Genomic DNA, 25,963 nt, shown 5'->3' with positions numbered 1-25,963 from the left:
GATCCGGCAAGGGAGTGCAGGGGAAGTGAGGTGATATAGGGAAGTGCACAGGTGAACACACTAATTGGAACCACTGCGCCAATCAGCGGCGCAGTGGCCCTTTAAATCGCAGAGACCCGGCGCGCGCGCGCCCTAGGGAGCGGGGCCGCGCGCGCCGGGACAGAACAGACGGAGAGCGAGTCAGGTAGGGGAGCCGGGGTGCGCATCGCGAGCGGGCGCTACCCGCATCGCGAATCGCATCCCGGCTGGCAGCGGAATCGCAGCGCCCCGGGTCAGAGGACGTGACCGGAGCGCTGCCGCGGGGAGAGTGAAGCGAGCGCTCCGGGGAGGAGCGGGGACCCGGAGCGCTCGGCGTAACAGTAGGCAAACAACAAAAGCATGTAGGAAATAATAATAATGACTGGGGCATGTATATGTTGGACGATCCCATGAAGGAGAGATGGCTTTGAAATAATGGATGTCATACAGAGAAGCAGTAGGAATTTAGGAAGAAAAAATATATAATACCAGACTACTCAAGCAATTTCCTAGTACTCAAAATTAAGTTCCCAATCTTATAAGCAACATATGGTATTACCCCAGTATAAAATCAGTTGTCCAATACAAAAATGTCCACTGGCACAATGTTAGATATATTTAAAACTAGTGATGAGCAAATTGAATCTGACGAATCCGAATTCGTTACGAATTTCATGAAAAATTTAATTTTCAACTAATGCGAATATCGCCGCCATTCAATCGCGTAAATCGCTTCATTAAACTCTATTTAGTGCGGTCCCGGCTCCAGGGCATCTAAAATGGCGGATCCACATGTTAAGACATGGGACAAGGGATCCTGGGAAGTCGGGAACAAGGGTAGGCAGGATGACCCTGAATCACATGCAGCATGCAGCCTATCAGCAGCCAGTCGCCCCTGTGATGTCACAGCCCTATATAATCGGCAGCCATCTTGCGACCAGTCACTTAAGCCTTTTATTGCAGAGACATAGAAAGGTACAGACAATGCTGTGTGTTGCACAGAAAAGCATTTTTCCAGCAGCGATTCACCTCCCAGTCACTGCAGCTTTGGATTACAAAGAAGGACAGAGAGCATTGTGTTGCACAGAAGAGCAGCAATTCACCTCAAGCCCAAATCCTGCCTAGAAGCACCGATAGGGAAGGGAATGAGATTGAGAGAGAAAGTGTAATTTTGGCTGTAGTACACAGCGAACGTGTGCTGCAGCACTGGTGTCTACTGCTGGTATTGTACACAAATACTGTTTTATGCGTCTTCTCCTCAGAATTGCATACCACATACATACATCTAAGGAGTGTACTATTTTGTTCCTGTTAAAGTCTTAATGGCCTAGATACTGTGAAAGGCCAGGCAAAAGTTCACAATGGCTGGTGTTGTACACAAATACTGTTTTAAACGTACTGGAGGGCATTGTCCTCCACTCATAAGAGCATACCACATACATACATCTATGTGGTGTACTATTTTGTTCCTGTTAAAATCTTAAGGGCCTAGATACTGTGAAAGGGCAGCCAAAAGTACACAACTGCTGGTGATGTAGACAAATACTGTTTTAAACATAGTGGAGCGTATTGTATTCCCCTCATATACGCACTAAGTATGTCAGGCAGAGAAGTGCCAGGACATACACAGAGAAGTGGCAGAGGCCTAAATTCATCAGGCAGAGGTCGCTGCAGACTAGGGGCCAGTGCCAGCAGGAGCCGAAGTGAGAGGCCTGAGTTCCCAGTATCGGTAGCGGTCGTGTCTAGACCAGCAACCCATCTGCCTTCATCGATTGGTTAACATGGTCATCCACTTCATTACAAGTGACATCTGACACCCCCAGTCAACAGTTGGTGGGTTCCTCAAACACAACCCTCAGTTGGCATGGCCCGGGAGCAATCCCTGTCCTTCCATTGCCTCTGTCCTATGCTGTTCCCTTCCCCACAGAAGTATCTTATGCTGTGGGTTCAGCTCCACTATTCAGTGAGGATGATCTAATGGAGGACAGTCAACAGCTACTGCCCAGCCAAGAAGTGGAGGAGACATCCGCCGCTTCCTCCGCTAGGCGGACAAGTAGTGATGAGGAGAGTGGCGTGGGAGGTGGTGTTGCGAACGTTCAGGCTCCTGAAGCAGACACTGTTGAGGAACCTGAGGAGCAAATCAGTGACGTGCAGGCATAACTCGATGATGATGAAGCCGATCACACTTGGGAACTGGGTGCAAAAGGGGCTTCATCATCATCAGGAGAAGAGGGTTGCAGGTTGCCCCTGAGGCAGCAGCTGAGCCAGAAAGGTGGTAGCATGGTTGGCAGTCAACATGGTGGCAGAAGTGGAAAGTCTGGAGCCAAATGTGCATGGGTAGACCACCTTCTTCGCGGCTGCTTAGCTTCCCAGGAGGTTGTGAAACAGGGGTTCTCTGAGTCGGCGGCAGTAGCAGTCAATCAGTGCGGACTGTTGGTGGGAAAATCAGCTACTCGGCGGTGTGGCACTTGTAGTCTGTTGCAGGCATCCCCCATTGTATGCATTTTGATGCTGGTGATCGCCCTTAGCAACAGACCACAAGGGCAGGATCTGCTCCCCCAGTATATATGCACAACTGCATTTGGGGTTGAGCACCTCCTGCCATTTGAGACCTATGTTGTTGTTTAAATCTTATACTTGGAGGTGTATAAACTCCACATTTAATGCGCTTTGATCACTATTTAGTCAGCATTAAGGTCCACCTGTGAGGCCGGCACACATATCAGCACTCTTAGGAGGTGCTTATAGTCTGTCTCCCTCCTCCCATTGTATGTGTGTTCAGCCACACTGGAGGTAACCTGGGAGAAGGCTGTAAGTCGGGCCTAATGCTGCTGTAATTGCCCACTGGCCCCTGGTTTTGCTTATCATGCACAGGTAGGTTTAGTGTTAGGTCCCGTGCAACTTGAGAAACCTTGGCGTTGGTGTGCGGGCTCTGGTTTGTCCTTCATCTAAGGATATACTGGCGAATGTCTCAATTTTAACATCAGTGTTGAGGGATAGCCAATGTCATTGTATACATCTACCACAGTAGTGCACCTAAATTCCTGTAGTGTATTATTCTAATTGTTACACATCCGCACCGCTTATCTGGTGCAGGATGCCATTGTGGCACTTGTAGTCTGTTGCAGGCATCCCCCATTGTATGCATTTTTATGCTGGTGATCGCCCTTAGCAACAGATCACAAGGGCAGGATCTGCTCCCCCAGTATTTATGCACAACTGCATTTGGGGCACCTCCTGCCATTTGAGACCACATCTTTGTTGCGGCAGTTTTTCATCGAGCATTTGGAGAAGGTTGACATGGCCACATGCACGATGTGTCAGCAGAAGGTGAAGCGTGGCCAGGGTCCCAATGTTGGCACCATGGCACTGTGTCAACATTTGCAGCATCACCATAAAGCGGCCTGGGAGAACCGTGGCTCTGATGTGGTGGTCCAGCCTGCTGTATCACCCAGTGGCACGCCGCTTCTTGTTTCAGCCAGCCAAGGCTCCACCACCTTAACCGAAGGGAGCTGTGTGTCATACAAATCTTCTGTCGCTCTAGATGCTCCTGCTCCTCCTACTTCGAGTCAGTCATTCCGCCAGCAATCCATCGGTGAAGCCATGTCCAAGAGACAACAGTATGTGCCCACTCATCCAACGGCGCAGAAGCTGAATGTGCTCCTGTCCAAGTTGCTGCTGCTGCAGTCCCTCCCTTTTCAAGTGGTGGACTCTGCACCTTTCAGACAACTGATGGCTTGTGCTGAGCCGAGGTCGAGAGTCCCAAGCTTTAATTTCTTTGCGAAGAAGGCAGTACCAGCCCTGCACAATTTTGTGGAACAGAAGGTTGGCCAGTCTTTAAGCCTGTCGGTGTGTACCAAAGTGCACAGCAGTACCGACATGTGAAGCTGTAACTATGGTCAGGGAAAATACATGTCCTACACGGCCCACTGGGTGAATGTGGTTCCTGCACAGCCATAACAGCAACTTGGACAGGTCACGCAGCTTCTCCACGCTCTCAGGCCGTTGGTCCTGTGACAGTGTGTGACTCCGCCTCCTCATCCTCCACCGTGTCCTCAGCCTCCACTGCACAGACAAGTCTCAGTGCTCCTCCAGCATACCATGTGTGCAGGGCACGGCGGTGTCACGCTGTTCTTCACATGGATTGCCTTGGCGAACGGAGTCACATGGGTAGGAACTGCTAAAAGTAATTCATGCAAAAATCAAATCGTGACTTACTCCATGAAAACTGGAAATGGGAACCATGGTGACCGACAATGGGAAGAACATCTTGTCTGCGCTGCGACAAGGGAGCCTGAGCCATGCACCCTGCATGGCACACATGTTCAATTTGATGTCTAGCGGTTCCTGAAGTGTTCCCCCCACCTGCAACACATCCTGACAATGGGAAGGAAACTCTGCATGCACTTCAGCCACTCGTACACCGCAAAGCACGCCCTCCTTGAGCTGCAGCGTCAGAATGGTTTCCCCCAACATAGTCTGATTTGCAACGTTTCCACACATTGGAATTCCACTTTCCATATGTTGGACCGACTATACGAACAGAGAAAAGCCATCACTGTCTTGATGATCCAAGTGGATAGCGGGATTCCCCAGTGTAACTTCAAAGTCAACCAGTGGCAGCTCATACGTGACACCTGCCGTTTGCTCAGGCCCTTTGAGGAAGCCACATTATTAGTCAGTCACCAGGATTACAGGATGAACAACATCATTCCACTGCATCATCTACTACAACACATATTGGAAACGATGGCTGGTCAGGGCACTGGAGACATGCCGCCTACATCTCATGGCCACATGAGCCCTGTGGGGGCTGAACTGGAGGAGGAGGGGCTCAGTGGAGCACAGTTCATTTTTCGCGAGATGGGCAATTTTTCTTGTCCTCTGACAGGAGAGGAGGAGCAAGAGCAGCTAGAGGAGCTAGAGGGTTATGAGGAAGGCGAGAAAGAGGACCCAGACACACCATGGCAGTATGCAGTGGAGACTGAGGCAGGGAGTCCCTCCGAGTCACTTGCAAAAATGGCACAATGCATGTTCACTTGCTTGCATAGTGACCGATGAATTGTCACCAATCGGCAGTGGGATGATTTCTGGATCTCCCCCTTATTGGACCCTCGCTACCGGCACAAAATGGGGGCCTTTTTACACCCAATGAGAGGGAGGAAAAACTGACCTACTGCAGAGACATCCTACATAGTTAGTTGGCCGATGCCTATCTGCGCCAGCGACCAACCTTCTCGCAGGTCTGACTCAGGGGGCCCTCTGCACTAACCTTCCACTGCCATGGCTGCTGGGGAGGGCAGGGGCAATACCAGCTCCATCAGCAGCAGCCTGAATCTACAGTCACTGATGAGTATTTTCTTCACCCGCATATTGAAGCAACTCATCAGCAGCAGGTAGACCTGGAGCAGGATGTGAACCAGCAGGTGGTGGCATACCATGATTTGACCATGCCAACACACCTTGAAGATCCACTGGACTTCTGGGCAGCCAAACATGATTTGTGGCCGCAACTAGCAGAGTTTGCCCTGGAAAAGCTGTCCTGCCCCGCCAGTAGTGTGCCATCAGAGCGGGTGTTTAGTGCTGCGGGGGCCATAGTAACCCCAAGGAGAACTCGTCTGTCCATGAAAAATGTGGAGAGACTGATATTTGTGAGGATGAATCAGGCATGGATCAGCCTGGATTTCCCCCGACCAATGCCTGATGCATCAGAGTAGATTGAACATGGTGCCACACCAACACTTCACAAATATGGATAGTGCTAAACATATTTAAGGTGCTGCTTTCCAGTTACAGACATTCCTCCGCATCACAAGTAAATATTGAGGATATGCATTAGCTAAAACTTAAGTTTTCTTAGGATAAAATATATGGACTCCAATTTTTTTAAATCAAACAAAATGAAACATGTGCAAAAAACACCATGTGCCACTTACACCAAGTATTGATGTGATGCAAAGACCTCTAAAAGGTGGAAGGGAACAACGTATAGTCCATTGTAACCAGTGGGGGTAAAAACTTCCCCTATGAGGCCCGACTCTTGTATTATTTATTCCCTACTTGGCAAGTGTTACTATCCCTAAAAAAGGGTGGCCCCACACAGGATTTTCTCCCTATTTACACCTACAAACACTGCCATTTCCCCAGGTTTTTAGGTTGAAATAGAGAGTTTCCTGTGTGGTGCCGCCCTTTTTAGGGTGAGTAACAATTGCCAAGAAGGGAATTTATAGGGCGAGCGTAGTGCCTTTCAGGGGAAGTTTTTATCTCCACCTGCTACAATGGACAATACGTTGTTCCCTTCCACCTTTTCGTGGAAAGTTACACGTTTTAAAAAGAGCGGCCCCAAACAGGAACCAATCCCTATTTCCACCTAAAAACCCTGGGAAATAGCAGTGTTTGTAGGGGAAATAGGGAGAGGTTCCTGTGTGGGGCCGCCCTTTTTAGGGTGAATAACACTTGCCAAGAAGGGAATTAATAATGCGAAAGTAGCGCCTTACAGGGGAAGTTGTTACTCCCACCACTTACAATGGACCATACCTTGTTCCCTTCCACCTTTTATAGAGGTCTTTGCATCACATCAATACTTGATGGTGTAGGTGGCCCATGGTGTTTTTTGCACACCTTTCCTTTTGTTTGATTTAAAAAAAAATGTTGGGGTACATATATATTATCCTAAGCATATTATTAAAACTTACGTTTTACATAATGCATATCCTCAATACTTAGTTGTGCACACTAACACTTTTACAAAAGATACTGTTTTCTTCTGCTTACCTGCCTCAGCTACTATTCTGATCTTGCCACCCACCTGATGCCACACATCTGATGCCAAGTTCTCCTTTTTCCACCCACCTTTGTCACCGGGAACTGGTATTGCCACCCACCGCACCACTAAGTCACCGGGTTACTTTCAGGACTCCTGATGCTGCTGCTGCCACCTCCAGGCTGTCTCATTCTGCAACCATATGTTCTCCTCATGCTGATGCCAGCTCCAGGCTGTATCATACTGCCACCATATGTTCTCCTCATACTGCTGCCACCTCAAGGCTGTGTCTTTCAGCCACTATATTGTCTCCTCATGCTTCCGCCACCTCCAGGCTGTGTCATTCAGCCACCATATGGTTTCCTCATGCTACCGCTAACTCCAGGCTGTGTCATTCTACCACTATATGTTCTCCTCATGCTGCCGCCACCTCCACGCTGTTTAATTCAGCCACTATATGGTCTCCTCATGCTGCCGCCAACTCCAGGCAGTGTCATTCAGCCACTATATGGTCTCCTCATGCTTCCGCCACTTCCAGGCTGTGTCTTTCAGCCACTATATGTTCTCTTCATGCTGCCGAAAACTCCAGGCTGTGTCATTCAGCCACTTTGTGGTCTCCTCATGTTGCCGCCAACTCCAGGCTCTGTCATTCAGCCACTATATGTTCTCCTCATGCTGCCGCCACCTCCACGCTGTGTCATTAAGCTACTATATGCTCTCCGCATGCTGCTGCCCCCTCCACGCTGTGTAATTCAGCCACTATATGGTCTCCTCATACTGATGCCACCTCCAGGCTGTGTCATTGTGGCACTCTGCAACAGTGATTCTAATAGCAACTCCTCTGATCTGCATGTCATACTGAATAACAGTATTATTTCACTAATCCAGCATACACCCTATGCATTTTACAGCAAGGCAAAGTGTTCTACACCCCAATTTAGGCTCTCTGTAGGCCAGAAATAGCTATTTTTAATAGCAATTTGCTGCAAATAAATTTGGATCAAAACTAATCTTTTTTGGAAAATTTGGCGAATTTTTCTAAAATTCGCTCATATCTATTTAAAACCTATGATAATGCATCATCACACCACCAAACAATAGTAACAAAAATCACACCAAAAATGTACAGAATTATTCAGTGGCTTATCATAAAAACAAATGAGCTAGAGTACAACCTCTATGTTTTTCCCCCATACAGAAAACAAATCGGGGTTCCTCAGGAGGTTTTAATATAAAAACAATGAGAAACTATGCTAATAAAAGAAGCTAGAGGCCATGATGTCGAGCAAGAGTTACACAGGTATAGCATAGGGGTGCTATCCTTCAGAAGTGTTCCCGTTTTGCTATAACCTGTTTATGGACACTAATAGAGGCTGTTACAATGAGCATTATAGTACCTGTAATATGGCATTCCAGTGCTTGCAATATTAATTTTATTAAATGCAAATGAGGACATTCAGTGCTCCTGTAGCAATGGATGAGGAACGATATAGATGAAAAGGATGGTTAAAATTTTACTTTTTAAAAATTGTACAATACACTATGGGGGAGATTTATCAAAACCTGTCCAGTTGAAAAGTTGCCTAGTTGCCCATAACAACCAATCAGATCGCTTCTTTCATTTTGCAGAGGCCTTGTTTAAAATGAAAGAAGCGAGCTGATTGGTTGCTATGGGCAACTGGGCAATATTTCCTCTGGACAGGTTTTGATAAATCTCCCCCTATATTTTTCTGTAACAGCAATCCTGTAAGAGATGGTAGACCCGAGGGAGGGGGATTAGGGGGTGCTGCTCTACACCCTGCAATTGTGTCACTGAGATGTATGTATTTGTGTGTTAGAGATGCCAGAAAGTGCCACTATTTACAGGTTGGATGCAGTGGTGCTATTGACCACAAGAGATTTCATGGCTGTGAAACTTAGGTCCAATTTGAGGTCCAGGTTTTCATTAACAATATTTGTGTACTTTGCTTTATTCAGCTTTCCCTCAACTCTGACCAGTTTCCCTTTCCCATTTGCTAAATAAGATAAAAAAAAAACACCCCCACAGCATGATGCTGCCACCACCATGCTTCACTGTAGGGATGGTTTGGGGTAGATGATGACCTGAATGTGGAGTAGTGCCTTCACAAGATGGGTGACAAGGAACCCGATGGTCCCTCTGGCTGAGCTCCAAAGATCCTGTGTGCAAATGGAAGAAATCTCCATAAGGTCAACCATCACTGCAGCCTCCACTAATCTGAGCTTTACACAGAGTGGCCAGAAAGAAGCCTCTCCTCAGACACACAAAATCCCAACTGCAGTTTGCAAAAAGATAAAACACACCCAAATGACTCCCAAACTCTAAGAAACAAGATTCTCTGATCTGACTAAACCAAGATTGAAGTTTTTGGCCAATTTTTAAGCATTAAGGGGAAATTCATCATTGGTTTTATCCTGTTTTTGTTGTGTTCATTTGTTGAACAATTTGTCACATTTGCTGTTTAGAGACTTTTTTTTATTGTGACTTTAGATGTTTTTTTCTAACATTGTGTAGGTATGCCATAGTCTTGTTAAATAGTACCTGTCACCAAACTAAACTTTCAATATATTTTTCCTTATGTAATTATAAGACACTTTGCTATTTACTTGCTGTCAACATTCTTATCCTTTATATGTTTTTAATGTGATTGAAAAAACGGCCTCTAGGTGGCTCTGTTTTGTTCCTTGCACAAGTCAAACAGTTAGTTTGGTCTCCTTCTAGGCTGGTAGGAGACCAAACGCAGGAGGTGTGTGCGGGGCATGGCGAGGCACAGCTCTCGCAGGCTTCAGTGATGTCACGCCTGCTGGGTAATGCCCACTTTCTCCTGCCAGGAGCTCACACAATTTTTAAGGGCAGGAGGAGTAGTTAGGGAATATAATCTGAGTTAGTTTAGAAAATATGGTTTGATGACAAGTACTCTTTAATTTACTAGTGGTCGTGAAATTATCATGTGTGACTTGTCGCACAATTTGTCACAAAGCCCTACACCAACCCAGACCTGTCTTACAAAACTGGCTATGGAAAGCATTCGAAAAAGTTGAACATTTTGGATACGTTTGTCAAAGAGCAGAGGAGGAACCATACAAAGTGGTACACTGAAGTGTAATTTCAAAATAATATTTACTAATCCCATAATTTATCACATGACTTGCAACCATTTAATACATTTGGCGCACATACACATTACCACCACAAATCAAATGTGTAGAAAGATTGTTTCCATATACCATTGTTGATAAATTCCCCACTTTTTTGGGAGAAATCTAGGTACTGTTTATCTCCTTCCCAATATCATCCCTATAGTAAAGTATGGTGGTGGCAGCATCATACTGCCGGGGTGTTTCCAGCAGCTGGGACAGGAAGCCTGGTTAGAGTTAAGCGAAAGCTAAATGAAGCAAAGAATAGAGATATTCCTAATGAAAACACAGCCAAAACAACAAAGTGGCTTAGGGATAACCCAATGAATGTCCTTGTGTCCTTCAGTGGCCCAGGCAGGGCCCTGACTTGAATCCAATGGAGAGACAGCCCTCATCCAACTGGCAGAACTTGAGAGGATCTGCAGACAAGAATATAAAAAACAAAAAACAAATCCAAGTGTGTAAAAAAAACCTTGTGGCCTCATTGTGTAATTGTTGCCAAATGGGGCTTTAACTAAGTCTTGAGTAAAGGGTCTGAATTTTTTTGTCAATGCAACACCCTTCACATCAATATAATGTTCAGGCACATGACATGTGAAGATGGGCTTAATAGGCAAAATAGAATAAGCCCGTGTGCTGTTGTCATTTCATTGGTAAAGTTGGCCTTTTAATGTCTCATGTCTTAATATTATGATGTCTTATAATGTCTTAATATCTATTTATTTCTATTAAGTTGTATAACACTCTAAGGCTGCGTTCACACGGCCGTCTAGACCCGTCCCGTTCATCTCCCGTCAAAATTAAAAACGGACTTAAAAAAAAAAAAAAAGGACAATAACGGATGCAAACGGATGTTATCCATTTGTATCAGTTTGGATCCGTTTTTGTTCAGTTAATAAACCCAAAACCCATGCTCAGAAGTAAAAACGGATCAAAAAACTGATTGAAAAAACGGATGCAAACGGATGACATTAACCCCTTAAGGACTCAGGGTTTTTCCATTTTTTGCATTTTCGTTTTTTCCTCCTTGCCTTTAAAAAATCATAACTCTTTCAATTTTGCACCTAAAAATCCATATGATGGCTTATTTTTTGCGCCACCAATTCTACTTTGTAATGACATCAGTCATTTTGCCCAAAAATCTACGGTGAAACGTAAAAAAAATCATTGTGAGACAAAATTGAAAAAAAAACGCTGTTTTGTAAATTTTGGGGTCTTCCGTTTCTACGTAGTACATTTTTCGGTAAAAATTACACATTCTCTTTATTCTGTAGGTCCATACGATTAAAATGATACCCTACTTATATAGGTTTGATTTTGTCGTACTTCTGGAAAAAATCATAACTACATGCAGGAAAATTAATACTTTTAAAATTGTCATCTTCTGACCCCTATAACTTTTTATTTTTCTGCATATGGGGCGATATGAGGGCTTATTTTTTGCGCCGTGATCTGAAGTTTTTAGCGGTACCATTTTTGCATTGATAGGACTTATTGATCGCTTTTTATTCATTTTTTCATGATATAAAAAGTGACAAAAAATGCACTATTTTGGACTTTGGAATTTTGTTTGTGCGTACGCCATTGACCGTGCGGTTTAATTAACAATATATTTTTATAAATCAGACATTTCCGCACGTGGCGATACCATATATGTTTATTTTTATTTTTATTTACACTGTGTTTTTTTTTATGGGAAAAGGTGATTCAAACTTTTAATAGGGAAGGGGGTTAAATGATCTTTATTCACTTTTTTTTCACTTTTTTTTTGCAGTGTTATAGCTCCCATAGGGACCTATAACACTGCACACACTGATCTTTTACATTGATCACTGGTTTCTCATAGGAAACCAGTGATCGAAGATTCTGCTGCTTGACTGCTCATGCCTGGATCTCAGGCACTGAGCAGTCATTCGGCGATCGGAAAGCGAGGAGGCAGGTAGGGATCCTCCAGCTGTCCTGTAAGCTGTTTGGGATGCCACGATTTCGCCGCGGCTATCCCGAACAGCCCACTGAGCTAACCGGCATACTTTCACTTTCACTTTAAAGGGTTTAAAGGGTTAATAGCACGCGGCACCGCGATCAATTCCGCGCCCTATTAGCCACGCGTCCTGCCCGTTGTTAGAGGCCGGGCCTGACCCGCTATGGCCCCGCGTTATAGATCTGGAGCGGACACATGACGTTCCAGTACGTCATGTGTCCTTAAGGAGTTAAAGGCTCATCCGGTTTCCATAGACTTCAATGTTAAATTTACTGTTTCCATTTTTCCTTCCGTTTTTTTGACGGAAGAAAAAATACTGCATGTGCCGTTTTTTCTGTCATAAAAAAAACGGAAATGAGTGAAGACGAGTGCAAACAGATTGTAAAAGAATCCCATTGAACCGTTTTGAATCCGTTTACAGCCTGCAAAAAAGGAAACAAAACGGGGATAAAAAAAAAACGGGGACAGATGGCCATGTGAGCGCACCCTTACTTATTTGGATTCTTTAAACAAGAAACAAACTCTGTAACGCTACTAGAGATGAGCGAAGTTACAGTGATTCGATTCGTCATGAACTTCTCAGCTCGGCAGTTGCTGACTTTATCCTGCATGAATTAGTTCAGCTTTCAGGTGCTCCGGTGGGCTGGAAAAGATGGATACAGTCCTAAGAGACTCTCCTAGGACTGTATCCACCTTTTCCAGCCCACCGGAGCACCTGAAAGTTGAACTAATTTATGCAGGCTGAAGTCAGCAACTGCCGAGCCGAGAGCTTCGTGAAGAATCGAATCCCAGTAACTTTGTTCATCTCTAACCGCCACCATATCTCCCAATGATACAGACCTATTCATGAATTACAAAAAAAAAAGACATTTCTTTACACACCTTTTTGTGCACCTGTGACCAAAGATATTGACATCAATATTGGAGTCCGTAATCTTAGCTCTCAACTGCAACTGTCCCCAAATGATATGTCTATGTTTATTGAACCAATTGACGTTAATGTCAAACATGGCTGTCTATCAAAAGGTATTAAGAAGAATTAGATTGCATGTTACATATAATTGTATCAAGGGTCACTGTGTGCGGTAATCTGTCACACCAATAAATGGAATGTAAGTTACTGGTGGCAGAATAATATTGCATAACTAACAGCATTTTCAGAGTATTTTTGAAGGGTTGAGTAAGCTCCACCTTCCCCTCTTCTGGGTCTTTTATTCTGTTTTGTTCATTACATGGATCCTGCTCAAATTTCATACATGAATTCCATAAAAGGTCACAAGAAGAGAGAACATACTGTACATGATGAGAGTAATATGACAACTATCTCCTGCAGTATCATATATCCTCTAATAATGTACGTGTATATGCTGATGTATGATATTTATGTCGCACTGTATTTGTGTTTATTTTTGTTACAGATGCTACAAGATGGTGAGCCAAGATATCAGAGGCTCCGCCTTAGATTGTGGTAGTTGGAAATAAGGATAAAGGCCTCTTATCTACCAACCACCTGGGAAGATATAGGTGTGGGCCTTATTTCCTGAAAGGTCCCAGTCCTGATAGAGATACATGCCTGCTGGTTCCAGTGTATTGTCCCAACACACTGAGGGAAAGAAGCGTGGTATGGGGATAAAAAAGGCATGACTGGCGATGCAGGGTGGAGGCTAGTGACATCACGGCCACGCCCCGGTCGTGACATCACAGCCTTGCCCCCTCAATGCAAGTCTATGGGAGGGGGTGTAACGGCCAGGAGCAGACATCTTATCTCCTATCCTTTGGATAGGGGATAAGATGTCCAAGGGTGGAGTACCCCTTCAACTGGTCAATGACCAAAGACGTGTATACATGTCCTTGTACTGTTAACGGGGTATGGCGCAGGCTCCCGACTCAAGTCCATGACATACTGGCCGGCTCTCAGCTGACTCTTGTAGCTGAGGGCCGGCGTTAATAGCTGACATGCGGTGATCACCGAGGGCAGCTACTAACCCTTAAGAACGCTGCTGTCAAAGCTGACAGCGATGTCTAAGGAACCCTGTAAACACTCCCGGGTGATCCGGTAGGATCGCAGGGGGGGGGGGGGCGATCCACTTCTGAGGCTCCAGCACTGGTCCCGGCTCTCGCATTGATAAAGCCTGGCTGGACCAGGCTTTATCAATGGAGCACAGATCACACAGATCATTGTGGTTCTATGGAATCTAATGATTCCTCCTAAAAGTTCCCTAAGGGGACTAATAAAGTATATAAAAAAAGTTTAATAATAGTTTAAAAAAACACACATTAGCCTCTTCCTTATTAAAAGTTTAAAACACTCCCCTTTTCCCAAATTCCATATAAAAAATATAAAAACATAAGTTGTATAAAAAACAAATGTTGTATTGCCGCATATGTAAATTTCCAAACTATAAAAACTTAATGTTAATTAAACCACAGGGTCAATGGCGTATACGTTAAAAAATATAAAAGTTCAAAATTGCGTATAAAAAACGATAAAAAAGTTGCATCAAAACAAAAATGGTACCAATGAAAACTTCAGATCATGTCACAAAAAATGATCCCTCATACCACCCCGCATACGGAAAAATAAAAAAAAGTAATAAGGGTCAGATAGGACAATTTTAAACATACTAATTTTGGTGCATGCAGTTATAATTTGATTTAAGTAGGAAAATAAAATAAAACCTATATAAATTGGGTATCATTGTAACCGTATGGACCTAGAGAATAAATATATGGTGTCATTTTTACCGAAAAAGTGCACTGCATAGAATCAAAAGCCCCCAATTTTGCCCCACAGATTTTTTTTCTGGGTATGTCATAAATTTTGTGGTGAAATGATTGATGTCATTACAAAGTACAATTGGTATTGTGGCCAGTCACTTCACTGCAGAGAGATAGATAGGGACAGACAAAGCTGTGTGTTGCACAGAAAAGCACTGGTGTGTATTGCTGGTGTTGTGCACAAATACTTTTTTAAGCGTACTGTAGCACATTTTTCTGTACTCATAAGTGCATACCACATACGTACAACTAAGTGGTGTACTATTTTGTCCCAGATAAAGTCTTAAGGGCCTAGTTACTGTAAAAGGCCAGTCAAAAGTACACACCTGCTGGTGTTCTAGACAAATCCTGTTTTAAGCGTGGAGTGGCAGAGGCCTAAATTCATCAGGCACAAGCAGAAGTCGCAGCAGACTAGAGGCGAGTGGCAGCAGGAGTCGTAGCGAGAGGAATGATCTCCCAAAATCAGCTAGCTGTCGTGTCTCGACCAGCAACCCATCTGCCATCATCGATTGGTTAACACTGTCATCCACTTCATCACAAGTGACATCTGACACCCCCAGTCAACAGTCGGTGGGTTTCTCAGATACAACCCTCAGTTGGCATAGTCCGGGAGCAGTCCCTGACCTCCCATTGCCTCTTTCCTATGCTGTTCCCTCCCCCTACAGAAGTATCTTATGCTGTGGGTTCAGCTCCACTATTCACTGAGGATGATCTAATAGAGGACAGTCAGCAGCTATTGCCCAGCGAAGAAGTGGAGGAGACATCCGCCGCTTCCCTTCCTCCTCTAGGCAGGCAAGTAGTGATGAGGAGAGTGACATGGGAGGTGGTGTTGCCAGCATTCAGGGTCCTGAAGCAGACACTGTTGAGGAACCTGAGGAGGACATCAGTGACGTGCAGACACTTGTTGATGATGATGAAGCTGATCGCAATTAGGAGCCGTGTACAGAAGGGGCCTCATCATCATCAGGAGAAGAGAGTTGCAGGTTGCCCGTGAGGCAGCAGCTGAACCAGCAAGGTGGTAACATGGTTGGCAGTCAGCATGGTGGCAGAAGTGGAAATTCTGGAGCCAAACGTGCCCAGGGGAGACCACCTACTTCGCGGCAACCTACCTTCCCGGGAGATAGTGGAACAGGGGTTCCTGGAGATGAAGGGAGTTGTGTGTCATACCCTCCTTCTTTCGCTCCAGATTTTCCTGCTCCTCCTACTTTGAGTCAGTCATTCCGCCAGCAATCCAACGGTGAAGCCATATCCAAGAGACAATAGTATGCGCCCACTCATCCAACGGCACAGAAGATGAATGTGCTCCTGTCCAAATTGCTGGTGCTGCAGTCCCTCCCATTTCAAGTGGTGGACTCTGCACCTTTCAGAGAACTGATGGCTTGTGCTGAGCCGAGGTGGAGAGTCCCAAGCCGTAATTTCTTTGTGAAGAGGGCATAACAGCCCTGCACAATCTTGTGGAAGAGAAGGGGAGCCTGTCGGTGTGTACCAAAAAGCACAGCAGCGCTGCCGTCTGGAGCTGTAACTATGGTCAGGGACAACGCATGTCCTTTACGGCCACCCTCCATGCTATGTCATTCAGCCACAATTTGTTCTCCTCATGCTGCCGCCACCTCCACACTGTGTCATTCAGCCATTATATGTTCCCCTCATGATGCCACCACCTCCATGCTGGTCATTCAGCCACTATATGGTCTCCTTATGCTGCCGCCAACTGCAAGCTGTGTCATTCAGCCACTATACGGTCTCCTCATGCTGCTTGTATATTACTTTAAAAAAATTTAGGTAGCACTAGCTACCATAAAACTTCATTTTAAAATTGAAAAATCATCTTTTAATCTTAGGGGTTGTGAGGCCCTATGGTCTCCTCATGCTTCTGGGACATTTCCTAAACATTTTTATTGTAGCACTAGCTACCATAAATTTTAAATTTAAATTTTAAATTCATCTTTTATTCCTAGGGATTGTGAGGCCCTATGGTCTACTCATGCTGCTGGGACATTACCTAAACATTTTTATGGTAGCACTAGCTACCATAAATCTTCAATTTAAATTTGAAAATTCATCTTTTAATCTTAGGGATTGTGAGGCCCTATGGTCTCCTCATGCTGCAGCCAATTCCAGGCTCTGTCATTGTGCCACCATGTGGCATGTGACTCCTTGTTGTATTTGTTGTATTGTATTTGTAACCACAATGATTATTAAATCTTAAATTTAAATTTAAAAAATCAATAGAGCTGTAACAATGAACCATAACTGATTAAATTAAACAATCATAGAGAAAAAGAAACACAGCCACACTTCCACAATTTGTATTTTGATCTACTTCCTTCTCAGCATGAATTCTGAAACTAACAGGTTGTTAGTATGATTAAATTAATATTCGCACTTTCACAGTCAGGGGGCGCTGAGAGGCAGGGGCTGGAACAGGTGGTATCTTGCCTGGTGGACGACCGCCAGCTCAATTTTAAGAAACAAGTATGAGCTTTTTCACTGCAGCCACTTCTAGCTTTATGCGCACACTTATTCAATGTGTGCGCATGTGGTACTGCAGTCCCTCCATTTTCAAGTGGACACTCCCTTTTCAAGAGTATGGGGGTGCACTAAGAGGCAGGGGCTGGAACAGGTGGTAGCTCGCCTGTCGGTGGATCGCCAGCTCGATGCTCACCAGAATAGATAATAAAAAAATGTTAATAATAAATTCTAATTACAGCGATGCCTGTAATCTGCATGTCATACTGAATAACAGTATTCTTTCACTACCCCCCGCACACTCCATATGCGTGTTAGAACAAAGCAAATTGTTCTACGAATAAATTCGGGATGAATCAAATTTTTCAAAAATTTGATCATCTCTACCAGCCGTTTCATATTATTTGTTTCATTTATTTTCAAGCTTGCTTCATGTAATAATCTTTTTTTTAGAACAGACAAAGTAGAGCATTATGCTCCACATTGTTTATTACAAGTGGGTGACATCTTTATCCAAGCGCCAGGTGTTCTAAGTGATGCCGATCACATGGAGAATCGGCGTCAATAGCAAAGTAGAATATCGGACCAAAAAAGTCAACGTAACCTAGTGTCAAGTAAAGCAATTTCAGTGCTATATAACATACTGATAGACACACAGACAGGCAAAGTAAGAAGACAAGCCAAGAAATGCATACTTACCTACCACCAATAAAAAGCTGGGAAATGAAAAAAGAGAGAAGAGAAGATATAGAGAAGATATAGATTGCAAGTTTTCAAGACCTCTTAGGTCCCTTCATCAGGCATGTTATGGAAGAAGGGCTTTGATAAGAAGGGTCTAGATGTCATCAAAAGAACAGTGAGCCGGTGAAGTATCCACTTCTACAGTGCTATATAGTGACTGGCAGTGTAAGTAGGTGGGTATCTTACAGCGTGCTGTGTGAGGTGAAGTGGTATAGGTTAGGTACTCTTTGCAGCCATTGAATAGCAATCTATAGGCAATAGCAATCTATAGTCTTCAACATGGGGAGGCTATAGTTGGGTTTGCTTGGGGAGATGAGGGAGAGTCCCAGGTCCTGGAGGGTCAGTGGACAGTTACAGCAGGTATCTAGATTGAGTGAGGTTTTAACTTGCCAGACTATACCCTAGCTCTGGGAGGAATATTAAAAGGTGGACTAAATATAATGTTGTACCAGTAGTGGGAGATGGGCCAACTGGGCACTTATTTAGCAGAAAACTACATCTGGGCCACAGCCTTTAGGCAAATAGTCAATGGTGTTGCAAGAAACATGTTGAGAAAAACGATGCAAATTAACTGCCAAATATGAAAAGAATCAATTGTGAAGCTATCAGGAACCCATTATTTTCATCTGCTATCATATTACAAAATGTCAACCTACCTGGAGTGACCAGAAGTACAAAGTATTCACTGCTAAGAGACATAACTTAAAGTGGTACTCCAGTGGGGGAAAAAATCAACTATCGTCAGGAAGCTATACAGATTAGAAAATTAGTTCTATGTAAAATTCTTAATCCTTCTAGGACTTATCAGCTGCTGCATACTAGGAAGTTGTGTAGTTCTTTCCAGTCTGACCATAGTGCTCTCTGCTGACACCTCTGTCTGTGTCAGGAACTGTCCAGAGTAGGAGCAAATCCCCATAGTAAACCTCCTGCTCTGGACAGTTCCTGACATGGCCAGAGGTGTCAGAAGAGAGCACTGTGGTCAGAGTAAATAAGATACAACCACACTAGGTATGTGATAAACTATACTTGAATAGGGGAATGTTCTAAAATGTTGATATGTAAATGTTGCTGCTTCATTGTGGTTATTACTTACAGGATATATGTGTGTTGGTGTTCACATCTTCTGCAGTAGCATCTGGTTCTAAGTTGTACTTCCTTATGATTTTTAGCTTTTCTTCCTTCTTTTACCTTAGCCCTTCCTGATATTTAACAGACATTTGAGCCCACTAAATGCTAGCTGACTGTGTATTACAACAAGATTGGAGATAACTCTCCAATTCTGGCCACCTAACCCAGTGTTTCCCAACCAGTGTGCCTCCAGCTGTATCAAAACTACAACTCCCTTAATGCCCGGGCAAAACACTGATCTAACACTGTAAGTACTATCAAAATATAAAACAATTGTGTTGCACTATACTATATAAGTGATCAATGCAACGATTATTCAAATCCCCTAAAAGGACTAAAGGCATAAATAAATAGGGATAAAACATGTTTTTAAAAATACGGTACATAAAAACAGAAGTATTATAGAAAAAAAAATATCTCCCAATTTTTAGATAAGAAAAACTAAATTCCAAAAATCAACACAATTGGTATTGCCGCATTTGTAAATGTCTGACCTATTAAAAAATATTATTATCTATGCCACAAGTTTAGCAATATTAGTGAAAAAAACAAAACAAAAAAAAAAGTAAAACCCAAAACTTGAACTGCCGTCTTTAGGTCACCTCACATAAAAGGACAAGGATTAAAAATTGATCAAGTCACATCTTTCCCGATGGTATCAATGAAAAACATATGGGGGTCAAAAGATTTTGTTACAAATGTTATATACGGTATATAGATTTATGGGTCAAAAGCATTTTTATCACAAATTTTATATATATATATATATATATATATATATATATATATATATATATATATGTAAAGTATAACGACAGCACACTTACTTACTCACACATACTTTGGTGTGCTGCCGTTATACTTTACCTATCAAGAGGAACCAGAGCACCGAGGTTCAATTGTGCCTGCACCCACCTCACCTAAACTGGATGTGCTGCTTCATATGGACTTTATATATATATATATATATATATATATATATAGAGAGAGAGAGAGAGAGAGAGAGAGAGAGAGATAATATTTATTTTAAGCAATAAAACAGAATACTATTTAAATTTGATATCTCTGTAATCATATAAAGCATTTTATATTGTTTATTTATTTATTATAATTATGATTATTGTTCTTTCAGACTACCATTTCCCACACTAAATTATGTAATTTTCTGTATATCTCCTTCCAGTAGGTCATACATTTAGATGTGGTGTAAAATCCTTACACCTCAAGACCATTGACAGAATAGCTTTGATGGAAGAGAATGTTCATAGCCTTAGGCTACTTTCACACATTTTCCTCCCGTTACCCTTACTACCACCATCCAGTTTGGTTTGCATGTAAAAAAAGAAATAGGTGCAAATATAAGTACTAAGGAAATGGATAGAAAATAGAACCAGATGATTTACTGTGATTGAGCAACGTAGCAGAAGCTATCCTACACATACATAGTTATTCGACCTCATTCAACCATATAAAACATCATAGGTGCGCTAAATTTCTAACAAGGTTATTCAGTATTAAACTGATGGTAGAATTACTTATCCTTTACTTATTATATAGAGGCTCACCAGTAAAGGAAATAAATAGAAGTATATCTATGTAGGAATCAAGCTTTATATTCTTGTTCAGCCTAATACTCTTACAAAATCTTTATCATAAGATCAACTTTCCGTGATCTCTGTTGTCTCTCTTTCATGGCTTCTTATATTTAGAATGAAGATACATATTATAGTCAGGGCCCGCCCAAGATATTGTGCTGCCTGGGTCGAGGAGTGAAGTGCTGCCAACACCCCCCTGGCCTCACAAAAAAAAAGTTCTATGTGTAATGTCTGTTTAATTGTTTTGGTATTTTTTCTATTTAGGTGTGTATTCACACACTAGTTTGTTCTGAGCAGTTTGGTGATCTCCCTGGATTGGGAATGGTTAATGCTCAGAACCAATGAGATCTTGGGTGTATCAATTTTAACCAGAGTTCTCCTGCATTCTGGCGCTGGTTATTTTGTGCAATAATGCTACTATGATTTCTGTTTGTACAATACTCTTACTATGTCTGCTTGAGCATGCACATTGTATTTGTCCTGTGATATATCTTAGTTTTAGCCATGGTTAAATAGTATTGTTTATTGTAGATTTTAGTCTGTGTACTTCTGTCGGTTTTTAGGATTGTATGTCCTTTCTACTTAGTCTGTGTTCACACTGTCTGAGTCTAGTCTAGTTTTACCTGTGCTTTGTAGGTAACATTCCTGTTTGGGATCCTGGAGTCTATTTCGACTCATCTGGTTCTAGGCTAGAGTTTCATATATTATATTTCTGTTTCCTACTGGGTCAGCATCCTGATCATACAGTGGAGTGTGCCCGCTGGCCAGTAGTCTATATGGCTTTATTATCATGGCTACTCCTTTTGTGGAGTGGGGTGTCCAGTTTGTTCTGTGTACCAGTGTAAACAGTGTCCTGTGTTACCTGATCTGTGTAGTGTTTTAGCTTTCAGTTTTCCTGTTTATCCCCTTTATCTCCTGGATTCTGCTGTATTCTCATACCATGCCTAGTCTTGTTCATTTATCCATGTCTGCTGTTTATCTGATTGTTGTTAATACACTATATTCTGCCCTGTTAGTATTTGTATCCTGTTTGGTATATTTGGTTGTCTCGTAGTTTTCCGTTTCTATTTCTGGCCTGTGACCGACTATGTATATTATTTGTTTTTACGCCACTGCACTGTAGCGCAGGGAGGGACCGGCTCCAAGTTGTCAATTCACAGCTTAGGGTGTATGGGCAAGTAGTCAGGGAGAGTGTTATTAGGGACAGCTTAGGGCTCACTCTCCCTGTCCCCCCCAGTCAGTCATGACACTATGCCATTGCATATCAGAAGGAAATTATCAAAAAACACAATTCTGGTTTTTTTTATTATGTTACTTTTACACCATTTACCATAGGGGATTAATATTGTTATATTTGAAAAGTTTGGACTATTATGCAATACCTAATATGTTTATTTTAATTTTGTTTACATGTTTTTTATTTGGAAAAGGGGGTGATTAGTGTTTCAATATAGAAAGGGTTAATATGTGTTCTTTTTTTAACTTTATTAAACTTCTTTTTTTTTTACACTTTATTGGTCCTGGGACTTTTAGGAGAAATCGTTAGATTCCTCATACAGAACAATGCAGTTCTATTGAACTCCATTGATCTGTGTGCTGTGCAGTCCATTGATAAAGCCTGGTCCCAGCCAGGTTCTATCAATGACAGAGCCAAGGACACCAGGAAACAAGGTAAGCCCTCTACAGTGGATTTCCCTCACACGATTATGCTGCGGGGGGTACGAAAGGGGGGGGGGGAGTGGAGCGATCCACCCCACTAAACCACCAAGGATGGTTTTAAGCTACCTTTAGACACAGCTGTCAGCCTTGACAGCAGCGATCTAAAGGGTTAATAGCCTGCTGCTGCGATTGCTGCATGCCGGCTATTAGCGGCAGCCCCCAGCTGATTTCAGTAGCTGGGGGCAGCCGCTAATATCCGGCATGCAGCGATGCCAGGTATGGAGTGGGCTCGAGTCAGAAGCCCACTCCAACAGACACCAAGGTAAAGACCAGTGTGTGGAGGATCTAATCAATTTATTTACTTATAGATTAACAAAAATTTAATCCAAAAATCCCTATTTCCCACACCACTATAAAATTGTTTTCCTTTAGTGATTGCACACACAATAATGTTTACAATTGTATAGGTGCCACTCTATTCAAAAATTTTATTTTCAGTCATTCAGGCCAGCTGGCCCTATTTTCAGAATGATTGTATTCTGACTTGATAGCGTCCGCTCAGCCAGAGAGAAATAGAGTGGAACCTCATTTTAAACATTTCACACTGAAACTGTCGAGGGGGACTGGTGTGAAATGTTTTTAAAATGATGTTCCACTCTATTTCTCTCTGACTGAGCGGACTGCAGACGCTATAAAGTCAGAATACAATTATTCTGAAAATAGGGCCAACTGACCTGAATGACTGAAAATACAATGTTTGAATAGAGTGGCACATATACATTTTTAAACATTATTGTGTGTGCAATCAATAAAGAAAAAACATTTTATAGTGGTGTGGGAAATAGGGATTTTTTGGATTAACTTTTAGTTAATCTATGAGTAAGTAGAAGCCCGCTCCATACATCCTTAGCGGCACCATGATGGACTCTCTGGGTGGCAATTTGCCGCCCCTGTGAAGATGCTGCCTGGGTCCAATGGACCCAGTGGGACCCATTGTAGGGTCAGCCCTGATTATAGTGCTAACCTTAAAAATAGGGTGATGTATGTGAACTTCTTAAATCCTATTGACTAGTAACTATTCACACTGGTATATACCCTGTGCTAGCTTTCTACTGTATTTGACCCAAATTGATTGCTCTCCCATTTTTGCTTTCTGGCTTCCTGTATTATTTTACACTTCATCAGAGACCATCCATCCTGTATTACACACATACTGTAACCCAATGGTTTGAATGGACACTTGTAATGCTTTATTTCCCCTTTGGTGGTGTGCAGGGAAATTGATCACTTACTGCCAGACATTCCTACAGTTTACAGCTGATCACTGAGGTTTTACTGCAGGGGAACACTTTGTGATCAGCCTTTTGTCAGTAAACCTTTAAAGAAAATCTGCCATCAGTGTCACTTACACTAACCTGTTGGTACATACAGTACAGGTGACACTGATGGCAACCATACTTACCTGATCCTTTTCCATGCTCCCATTCCTCCGCTATCTTCCTCCATATCTTTCATTCCGGGGCCCATTTGGAGAATGGGCTGAGCTTCTTGATGTTACTGCCGCTGTTTTCTAGCAGCGGGACCCAGCAGGGAAAGAGCAGCGATGACAAAAGGAAGCTCCGCCCATGCTCCAAGCTGGCCTGGAACAGTAGCTACAGAGGAAGATAATGCGAGAACAGGGGTATGGTACAGGATCAGGAAAGTATGGTTGTTATCAGTTTCACCTGCACTACACACCTGTTCCAACTGCTCACAGATTTCCTTTAAGCAAATGAACTTTTCAAATTGGGCAAGAGAACCCCTTAGACTCAGCTGTTATACTTGGGGGAATCTTTGTAATACATGGCAACCATTCAAATAAATGGTAGACGATGTAATAAAAACAAACAAGAATAAACAAAGAATAAAAAAACACTCTTTGTGGACATCTCTTCACTCTAGTTCATACTTCAGTTCATGACTTCAGCTGTGGACTCCCTACTATAATGTCCTTATTGAGAACATGAAAAGCATCTGTCTTCATATGACAACCCCTTTAATTCCGTCTGGAAAATATATAGCATAAAAAAATACCTTCATTTACTGCTCAACTATTATCTCATATTTGATGGTGATTTTTTATGACTACATCTCACCCAAGATATAGCTTTATTTCAAACTGTCTCAAGAATGGCTTAACTGAGATTACCCATTGAGGACACGTCACCAATGTAAACAATGTACTTTTGAGCTTTGACATCATAGAAATGGGGAACTGAATTAGCCATATCCTTCCTTCTTCTTTCTTTAGAAGTTGCACCATCATTTTTATACAATTACTCATGCATGGGAATATTTATTCTTTGTGATGCATTACGCCATAAGACGTCAACTCAATCAGATATGCATGTTGACATAGACAGTACATTGCATATCCCAGATTTTAACCTCTTGTATAATCATATACCTTTTTTGGTGTTCAAGCCATATTTGGATTTCAGGTCTGGAAAACATTTTTATTTTGGCAGTTATAGCAGGCGGCTTTTTTTTGCAAAAGGGTCATACATATCTAAGTTGACCTTCACGTACATATAATTATTAAAAAAAATTTAGTTTGAAATATAAAAAAAACTGCAATTCTACCATTTTTTCTTTAGTTCCTTGTGCATTATAACTTGTATTCTAACTCTACACTAAACATGTACATTTCTTCATGTTCTATCTATATATATATATATATATATATATATATATATATATATATATAACTCACTGTATGTATGTGTGTATTAGTGTTGCTCGCGAATATTCGCAATGCGAATTTTATTCGCGAATATCGCATATTCGCAAAATCGCGAATATTCGCGAATATAGCACTATATATTTGTAATTACGAATATTTATATATTTTTTTTATTTTTTTTATTTTTTTCACAGTACACATCACAGTGATCATCCCTCTCTGCTTCCAACTTGTGTGGTGTAAAGAAGGCTCTAATACTACAGTGTGAGACTGGTGTGCAAAATGCGAATTTCCGTGTATGCTAATGTTCGCATATTACGAATATGCGCATATTCACGAATATATGATGAATATTCGTCCATATATTCGCGAATTCGAATATGCCCTATGCCGCACAACACTAGTGTGTATGTGTGTGTGTGTGTGTGTATGTGTGTATGTTCCAGTATTAAGTCCAAATGGCTAAAGATATTAACATGAAACTTGGCACACATGTAACTTATATGTCAACAACAAACATAGAATAGGTCATTTAACCCTTACTCACCCCCATTTACCAGGGTCAGGGTTTTTGTTTAAAGTCCCATGCAAGTCTATGGGAAATATATTTTACTGCATAACTTCCAAACGGTTGGAGATATTTTGATAATACTTGGTCACATGTTTTTTATATGTCCACTAAAAAGAAAGGATAGTTAATTTAACCCTTAACTTCCCTCATTTGTGAGGATCAGGGTTTTTGCTTAAAGTCTCATGCAAATCTACGGGAAATGTATGTTCCCACATAACTTCTTTACGGCTGGATATATTTCAATAATACCTGATACATATATTTCTTATATGTCAAATAAAATATATGATAGTTAAATTAACCCTTACCTACACCCTTATATAAAAGATGGGTTTTTGTTTCAAGTCCCATGCAAGTATTTGGGACTTCCAGTACCTTACTC

General features: G+C 42.3%; 1 protein-coding gene across 1 annotated transcript in view; it reads right to left on the bottom strand.

Annotated features, from left to right (window-relative positions):
- LOC130293192 (mucin-2-like) overlaps positions 1–23,815 on the bottom strand; it is a 217,175-nt gene extending 193,360 nt beyond the window's left edge. Inside the window, exon 1 of the mRNA XM_056541694.1 lies at positions 23,751–23,815. Coding sequence (XP_056397669.1) covers positions 23,751–23,815 — 65 coding nt within the window. The remainder of the gene's footprint in view (positions 1–23,750) is intronic.
- Positions 23,816–25,963: the final 2,148 nt, after the last annotated feature.

Source organism: Hyla sarda, chromosome 10 (genome assembly GCF_029499605.1).
Source record: "Hyla sarda isolate aHylSar1 chromosome 10, aHylSar1.hap1, whole genome shotgun sequence".
Lineage (NCBI taxonomy): Eukaryota > Metazoa > Chordata > Amphibia > Anura > Hylidae > Hyla > Hyla sarda.
This window is presented reverse-complemented; position numbering and strand designations above follow the sequence as displayed.